The sequence below is a fragment of the Lotus japonicus genome, chromosome 1 (assembly GCF_012489685.1).
Source record: "Lotus japonicus ecotype B-129 chromosome 1, LjGifu_v1.2".
Taxonomy (NCBI): Eukaryota; Viridiplantae; Streptophyta; class Magnoliopsida; order Fabales; family Fabaceae; genus Lotus; species Lotus japonicus.
Window position 1 is genome coordinate 60,314,416 of NC_080041.1, and position 9,413 is coordinate 60,323,828.

At 35.2% G+C, this 9,413-nt stretch overlaps 1 protein-coding gene across 1 annotated transcript; it reads right to left on the reverse strand.

Annotated features, from left to right (window-relative positions):
- Window positions 1-1,899: 1,899 nt before the first annotated feature.
- Window positions 1,900-8,130, reverse strand: LOC130734871 (uncharacterized). The gene is made up of 5 exons (XM_057587209.1): window positions 6,919-8,130; window positions 5,343-6,097; window positions 5,153-5,242; window positions 2,759-3,508; window positions 1,900-2,422 (listed from the first exon to the last, which is right to left on the reverse strand). The coding sequence occupies exons 1-5, from the start codon at window positions 7,025-7,027 to the stop codon at window positions 2,282-2,284; spliced, it is 1,845 nt and encodes a 614-aa protein (XP_057443192.1). The 5' UTR covers window positions 7,028-8,130; the 3' UTR covers window positions 1,900-2,281.
- Window positions 8,131-9,413: the final 1,283 nt, after the last annotated feature.

Genomic DNA, 9,413 nt, shown 5'->3' on the forward strand with positions numbered 1-9,413 from the left:
AATGTATAACTTTTCATGTTTACCCCTATTTAAGATAGAACTTTTTAATTATTATACTATGAATAGTGCTCCACTACCAATAAATGCAAGGGTAAATATGGAAAGAAATATTAGCTTTTACAACTTTAGCTTATATTTAGTGACAAAACATAAGTCTCAACTTTAGCTTATAATTAGGGACGGAGGGAGTATTCTTTTAGATCCTAGTCCCCCTATTATAAATTCCTGCCTCCACCCCTGACCAAAACTAATACCCTTTAGTTTTAGCACTTATTAATATAATAAAAGTAATTTATTTATTTTGGATTCATATTTTAATGTTTTCTTTGCTTTCATAGGATTAAAGTTGTGAGAGAACTTGGGTAGTTTTGCATAGCTTAGGTTCAAACTCATCCTGACCCAATATTGTGTTGTAAAATGAGAACCAATAATCTACGTTCTATAAATAATAGTAACTTTAAAGTTGCAACAAATTTTATTTTCAGTACTTTTTTTTTAAGGAATGTGATAGTTTGTTACAGCTTTAAATTTGTCAATCTAGCAGCTCTAGAAGATATTGTTGGCGTGCTCCTACTTATTTTTAAGAATTATGTTGTCAAGTTACCCCCTCATAGCTCATATCCACTCTTCCCACATCTGACACAGTTGTTATTTTATTCAAAGAAAATACAAAAAATGCGCAGAAATTGCTCCTGCAAGCTGCATCCCCAACCCATACATCACCCTAAAACCGAACCACCTCCCCTCTACCAACTTGACACACGAGACCATTCTTAAATCTGCAACAATTATGTTGGACTAGTGCAGCGGTGAACACAAATCTGCTACAAAAGTAGAACAGTTTGATAATCTCACATCATCCAAGTTCACCATCATAAACTCCATCTGCATTTTATATTTAGAACAAATCACATTCATCCACAACGCACCGCTCTTCCTTCCAAACCTCCAAAACCACTTAACTAACATAACCTTATTTGTCCACCCCAAAAAACCCAATCCTAACCCACCAAACCTCACACCCTTGCACACATCCTCCCAAGCCACCCATGCGGTCTTTTGACATCCTCTTTACCCCCCCCCCCCCCAAGGAAACATCGCATCACCTTCTCAAACTCATCAACTACACCTTTAGGCGCCTTGAAAACAACCATATAATACATCGAGATTGCAGTTAAAACAGACTTAAGCAACATCATCCTGCCACTCACAAATAAAAATATAGAATTCCAACAGTTACCTTTGACACTATGATTGCCATGCTCTACCATGGTCATCACCCTCTACCACTTTACAAACTATACTAAACCTGGTGTGGGTAATGTTGACAAAGGATATTTTATAATAGTAGTGACTATCGTAAATTTACAAAGTTAACAACATTTTAAAATTGAAAACCCAAAACAAACTAAAATTAAGTTTATATATCTAAATTATAGTTTTGATTTCAAATAATTTCAAAATATAAAATTTAAAACCAAACCACCCCACCCCCCAAGGGGCCTAACTATTCCAAAAGTTCTACTAAGTTCCAAAAACCAGTTTCTAAAATGCGATATTATTGCATTTAAAAATGTCCCCAAAATGTATTTATTTTTATGTCCCCAATTGAAAAATAGTTTTCAAGCATATAAACATCAAAAACTGAGTATTTGTATGTATTACTGAAATTTCAACAGTGGTGTGATGCTAACTACAATGTGAGTGGCGTAAATAGCAACCACCTTTTGACAGTGCCGCGACAACTTAATAGAAAGTTAGCCGATCCTAGCAAAACAATTTGATTCTTGAATACATAATTCAAAAAGTTAAGATACGGTAGAGTTATGACAATTATTGTATGAGGTCTAATTAAAAAATAAAAAAAAATCGAACAATACTTATCAACACGCACCAACATTAGAAATAAACTTCTAATTTCCCTTTTTTTATGTAAAATTGACAAAAAAAACCATAAACTTTATCATTTAGAATCAAACCCTCTTGAAAGAAAAATGTATCAAAATACCCCCAAAAGATGCCATTTCTGCAGACAAAATAGCCCCTACACCTTAGCTCTATCCAACCAACCTATAGATTTTACCCCCAAACAAAAAAAAAACCCTTGCTAAGTAGGCACCTGTAACTTATTGCAATATTTGCAAATGCAGGGTTCCAATAGAAACCCACCCTCTTTCACTCCAAAATCACCAGCCTTCTTTAAAAACAAGGGGAAAATGTTACTAGCCATCTGCCATAAAAAAAATATGTAACTTGGATCTATCGATGATACAACTGAAAATCACGCTTCAGATCCGGAGTCAGAAGAACTCGTTTCAGCAGGAGCTCCATGCAAGTTAGTGGCATAAGATTCAAAAAATGTGGACAACTTTGGCTGCATTCCCTGACATAGCTTTAATGTAGTTGTGCCCAGCTTCATGCACTGCAAAACAAAAATTCAACAAAGAATAAGCAAACCTTTTTGCTAACAGGAATTGACAACACCAATTTACCCAGAGCCACGCAACTCACATCAAGTTGCTTCAAAATGCCTCACTAAAGCATGTACTTTGGTACTATTGTATTATTACAAACCAAACAAAAGCTTGCCCGACAAGGAGACAGTTTTGAACCCATTTAATTCAATGAAGAAAGGCTTTCTAAGTTCAATAGGTAAAAATCACCTAATATATTCAGCCCACACATAAAGATTTTAAGAAATCGAAATTCATAATGATATTCAACTAACAGAAACTGAATCAGGATGTTAGATGCTCACCTCCTGATAGAAGGCATTTATCTCCTCTTCTGTAAGGCCGCCATCCTCACCAGAATCCTCCTCCCAGCCAAGAGAACGAAGGAATGCAGCCTCTTCCTCATCAGGAATTGTATCATTCTCATTATCAGGAAGTGTGTGAACCTCTAAACATGCATTACCATTGCTAGTCACTTCAGCACTGTTTCCAAGATCTTGAGGATTTGCAAGGGGGGCAACTGGTTCTATATTTACTTCACCAGGTTTGTCCATCAAGGGAGATGAAACAGCTGGGCTAGATTCTGGAAGAACTGAGGAGTTCATGAGAGTTTTCTTTTTAATGAGATTGAAGAAAGCATTCCGGCTCTGCACTTGAGAAATAGAAGGTTTCTTATCCATAGAAGAACCTAATTTCAGATCCAAAGAAGCTGGTTTCCGCTCTGTAGGGGATTTAAGATTATTGGGGTTCCTTAAAGGCGCAGAAGCAGCTGCTGAAGCAACAGGAATATGATTTGAAGGTTTGCTGTTAGAATAATTTGTTGGACTCAAAGCATCTTTGGCTGTAGGTGAAACACCATTTTCCCAAACCACTGATTTAAGATCAGTGAACTTTCCAGATGTCTTTGGAGCATCGCCTTTGGCATTTCCACTACGGACGGAATGATTAGCTATGTGCAGTGCAGAGGGTTGCTGAAGCACACTCTTGGCAGCCATATTCATCTCAGCATTTCTGGCAGTTGCCTTGGGCTTTGATTTCTCAGAAGAATTATTAACCTGAGAAGAAAACTATCAGAAATCACCAAGTATTTAAGAGAAAACCTATCACTTATCAAATACAAGACATAAACATACAAGATGATAGAAAATAACAAATTTCAGAATTATTGATGTAAAAAAAAAACATGTTATTCAACTTTGATATGTGAAAGATTAAGATTAAAAGGAGAAGTATCATTTACATTATCCAAATCAAGCAGCCTCCACATATTTTTATTTTCAATAGATGCAAACACAGCAGTATACCAGCAAAGTCAATTTCAAGTGTTGAACATTCAAACTGATAAATGTACACCACATTTCGTAAAACCAAATTAATTGTGCTTCACAAAATCAAAGTTTTCTAGAATACAGATATTCACAAACCATCATAAGTGCCCCCGAGCTGGAGTGAGCATGCGAAAACCAATGTCAAGCTATCAGATAATGTGTGAAGCAAAATAGGTGAAGTACTATCATGTAGTATTTTATAAAATTAACTACTACTCATAAACTAATTATGCATAACTTTATGCTAATTCTGCGTAACTTGAATGCAAGAATATCCAGGTGATACAAGTGAGCTGCTCCATGATTGAAATTCAGACTACAACAAAAATACTAAAATAAGGTGGGATAATTGCGACAAAAATTTCAAAATCATTAACGCTAATGAATTACTTATCCTTTTAATCTTAAGAACTGAAATTGCTACCAGGCATCATTAGGGTTGGGATAGAGACTTAACAGTTTCATGAAGCAATTTAATAAAAAGCAAAAAGGGAAGCCAAAACACCAAGTGCGTGCTGTTTATAGAGGTGAATGGCAGCTGAGAGAGAGTAATGACCAATACACAATTTGTGTCTACCATATATACCACTCTGTAGTCATAAATTTATGCATTGAGTAAGAACTTGCAATCAAATAACAAGAAACAAACTTTTGAACCATATAGACAAGTTGATTACATTTCCACATACCATTATATATGCCTGGTAAAAATAAATACTGATAACAATGATTAAGAAGACAGATATGTAAAAGTGATATATTTATTCTATCCTTACATCCAATCAGTTCCTCCAGATAGTAAACTTAGTTTAGCACAACAATAGTATAAAACTTCTGTTTCATGTTCCTCTTGCTCCTTTACAGAGAATATAATGAAAAACAGCTGAACACAGCATGCAAGTAAAAGTCACATCATATATTTCATGCAGAAAAAGGAAGTAAAAACTATAATAGAAAATCACCTCATAGTAATATTAGGCTAACAACAATAGAATAAATCAACAAAAGATCACAAGAAACTGATCTATAATAATGCACTAATTCATGACCAATTCTGATTATCAGGAAATGATAAAAACACAAAACAAAACTAGGTAGGAACTTTTCTCTTGTCTAATTCTTTGACATTTCTCTCTTTCCAAGTCTAATGTCCTCCATAGAATCCCATCACACTAAAGCTTTCCAGGTTGTCATTTATTCCAAAATTGTCAAATTTCAAGAGTTTTTCTACTACTAAATAACATCCAGTCATAATGAAAAGGAACAGATCAAAGACAAATTCAACATCAAATTAAGGGACCAAAATGTCCTGGTAAATCTATAGAAGACCAAGTTTTGCAATATGCTACCTATAAGAGTCAATTTTCTTACCAGAGCCTTAGGCATTGATGGCGTTACTGGAATCAACTGTCTTGACTGCTTGATAGCCATTTCCTCAAGCCTTTGGGTTTGGACCGACACCTACATTCAAATAAGCCATTATTAAGTGGTCATTAAAATAAATAAAATCATCATAATTATAAGAATGAAGGAAATAGTGATAGACAACAAACTCCAATACCTCAGGAGTAGAGCGTGCTCGAGATGGAGTCTGTACTAAAGCTTCAGCCATGTTAAGACCAGCTGATGTGCTTGAAAGTACAGACCCAGAAGTTGGACTAGCAGTTTGTTGCAAATTTAGAGATCCAGTAGTATTGTTTCCAATTATAGGAGGTACCTCAGCTAGTGCAGATGTCCATCCCTCCCCACCAATCAAAGCTGAACTGCTAACAGGAAGAGTTTGACTAGCAGTAGCACCCAAACCAGGAGATGTAACTCTCCCAATTTCAGTTATACCCTGCCTCTCTTCAGCTCCAAGTGATGGAAAATCCTTATCAAAAACAGCTTTCTGGATGCTACTACCAATACTACCCCGAGAATGTAGATCATTGCCATTGTTCTGATTGCCGTTGCCACCGGATTTAGTATCTACTGCAACTCTGGGGGTCAAAATCTCATTTTGTCTCCTGGATACCATTGAATGAGATCGCCGAAGAGTATCCCTCTCTATCCTTCCAGAAAAGAGATCAGCAAATGGTTCAGAACAGTCACGATCCCAGTGGTCTACATAATTGGATCTATCTTTCTCTCTATCACGGTCCCTATCACGATGACTTCTATTGAAACTACTATAGGCATGCTTGGCAGAGCCGTTGGTGGAACTCCTCCGAGAAGTTGATGAAAATGTACGTTCAAGAAACACAGAACGAGGGCTATCATAATCATTAGAGGTCTTAGAAGATCTATTCCTTGTCTGGCGGGCTACATAAGGAGCATCTACACAACAATGTTAAGAGTTATTAATTAATAATACCTTTTTTATGGAGATAATCCTGTCAAATAAGCTTAAAATTTCCAAAAACCTAATTCTATATATGAATGAACAAACAAAGGAATGAGACGTTATTTTAAGAAAAATGCAACATAATATGAATTAATTAAAATCAGTCTTATCAATCCTGGATGGCGGCGCGTAGCGGCCGACCCAAAAATGCTATGGCAGTAAAGAAATGCTATAGCGGTATAGGGCCCCACCCCCAAAAATGTTATAGCGGTATAGCGCAAAGCACAATGGCCGCTGCAAATTTGTTATAGAATTTATAAGTTAACTATATACATATAGAAATGCTCAAAATTCATGGCACTCGAAATTAACGATGCAGAATCAAAGGTGTCTTAAACAAAGCATACAAGTGCCAATAAAAGTCAAGATAACCAAGAAGTTTAAGCCTCAAATACTAAAATCGAACAGGCTAAAAACATGTCAAATAAAAGTTTTCTAAATAGGAACAATCAATCCTCTTTTAGATCCAAGTCTTCCTCTTTCTGACTTTATCACTTTCACTACTACCACAAAAACCCTAAAATACTCCCAAAAATGCCCTTAAATACTCCCCAAAAAAGCCCTAACATTAAATTTCTGCGGGCAGTTGTTGGTTTGTTATCATTTTCACAATATAACGGCTGCCGCTATTTTCTCCGCTATTTCCGCCATACTCAACTGCTACAGCACTTTAGGCGCTATAACGCGGCTATTGACAACCCCAATTAAAATAAAGCATTAAAAATATGTAGACAATTCAGGACATTGAAATTACCTGTGTGAGTAGATGGAGTTGCAAAATGGTGGGCTGAACTGGCAGCCCCAGCAACACTTCCAGCACTTCTCAACCATTGCGGAACTAATGCAGGCTCACTTTTTTCCATAACGAACACTGAACATGATAAGAATTACTGAATACAAAAAAAAGCACATGCACCTTCTCCACCAACCGTATCCCTAGAACACCACTCTAACACCTGTACACACAATACCACTGACTCTATTTCACACCCTCCATCTTTCTTCGCTCTACATACACTGAAACTAATCAAGATTAACCTCCCCAAACACAAAACTTTCCCCGATGCAAACGGGAAATATTCCACCCAGAAATCAGGTTAATCCACAAATCAGTATCCTCACAGTTGCTACAATCCCCTATCTCACTAAAAAATCAGACCCAGATTCAAAGCCGCACCGGTTCCAACAATGCTGAACTGAAATGGGCCCTTCAACGAACCCCTTGACGTGAAACCCAAGACAATGCGGTGAAATGAGAAAGCTTCACTACGCCTCCATCTTCAAACAAAAAGATGGACTCGCACGAGACACTAGAAAACTCAAAGAGACACCATCATTGATGCAAAAACATCGAAAAACAACAAAATCGATCACCGCACAGAAATGAAAAACAAACAGAAAAACGGAAACAATGGTAGAAGAGTCGTATCGAAACAGTTTGAACACACAAAGGGAGAGTGAGGAGCGGCGTTGAGGAAAGCGGAAACCCTAGAAGACACACACACAGGTTGAAGAGGAAGAAGCTAGGGTTATAGAGAAAGGAAGAATTAGGGAAATTGGAAAACGAAAGGGAAATTAAGTGAGAAAGGAAAGAGAATAATAACCCTAATAGAGTAAGAGTTAAAGGGCGGTGTTTGATGGGGAAACGCAACCGTTTCGATAACCGCCACAGGTTGTGTTGTAGGTATTGGTATTGTGAATGAATTAAGAACAGAAAATGTGTGCGTGCGTTTCTTTCAGAGTGAGAAGAGGAAGAAGAAGAGTGATGATTATGAATGGGGTTGGTTTGTGATTATGATGAAGAAGAGAGAAAGAGTGAGGGAATGAATGAATAGAAAAATAGGGTTTTGTTTTTGTTGTTTGTGAAGAAGGGGGCGGGTGAGGAGTGCGATGTGGTGTGTGAGAGAGAGGAGGTATAATTTTTCTGTTGGTTTTGGGATACTCAGGATGGATGAAACGTATGAACAACAGACTCTTCTCCTAAATGCTAAATTCAATTAGGATACCATATAATGGAATTAGGTTATTCAAACAAAAAGATAACAACGACATTTTCTTATCGATTAGTTGAAATTTATATCATGTTCAAAAAAAATAGTTGAAATTTATATGAAATACACAAAAAATAAAAAATAAAATAATATTGCTTTGTAATACATATATGAAATAAGTGTCAGTTATATACGATATATGTGACAGATATATAAAGACGGAGGGAGGGATTATATTTAAATTTGTGAACTCTCACGAATTTCATTAATTATTTTATTATTTTATTTAACTAATGAGAGATGAGAGAGTGTTTAAAAGAGAATAGTAAAATGGGTGTTGGCTGTAATTCTCTAAAATGAAAATATGTCAGGACTTATGATATTAATTGTTGATAATATTGTATTATTGTGCCCGTCAAAAAAAAATTGTTGATAATATTGTGTACTATTTGGGTTTGTCTTTTTCTCTCTCTTGTTTTGACTCATCCTTCGCTGCGTCTTACAAATTCTAAGAAGCCTGGCCTTCTATGAACCTTCGGTTTTCCAATTATATTTTATTTTATTGGGTGAAATACTTTTTGTTTTGACTTGTGCTCTTCTTTGAATCTTTTGGGTCGGTCTTTATATCAATATTTTAAAAAGGATGGTTTATTCACACCACAATTGAAAAGAGAAATATTGGATATGCAAACCTTGGAAATATTTATTTAAACTTATTTAATAAATATTTATGTAATTATTTTGTGCGAGCTTATATAAATAGTTTATAATCTACCTATAAGCTATTTTCATCTTATTTTCATATATTGTCCAGATTAGCTTATGAAAAAAGTTATGTTTATATATAACTTATCTTTTCCTTATTTCAATAAATTTATCAAATTAGACGCTTATGCGTTTAATAAACTACTTTCTCAAATACACTCATAATACATATTTGATAGAATAAAAATTAAAATAAAATGAAAAGTATAATGAAAATAAAGTTGACTATGAATGTATCAAAAGTCAAAAACCTATTAAAAATTTGACGGATCATTCAATAGAAGAAAACATGAGTTTTTTTTTTTAGCATTTATGATCACATTAAAGCCAATATGATGGTCAAATAGCACTAACATCAAGAAAATAGATTTATCTCGTCACATTATAAGGCAAAACATGTCATAATACATATAAAAATTAAAATAAAATGAAAATGTACAATGGAAATACAGTTGACTATGAATGTATAAAAAGTCAAAAATCTATTAAAAAT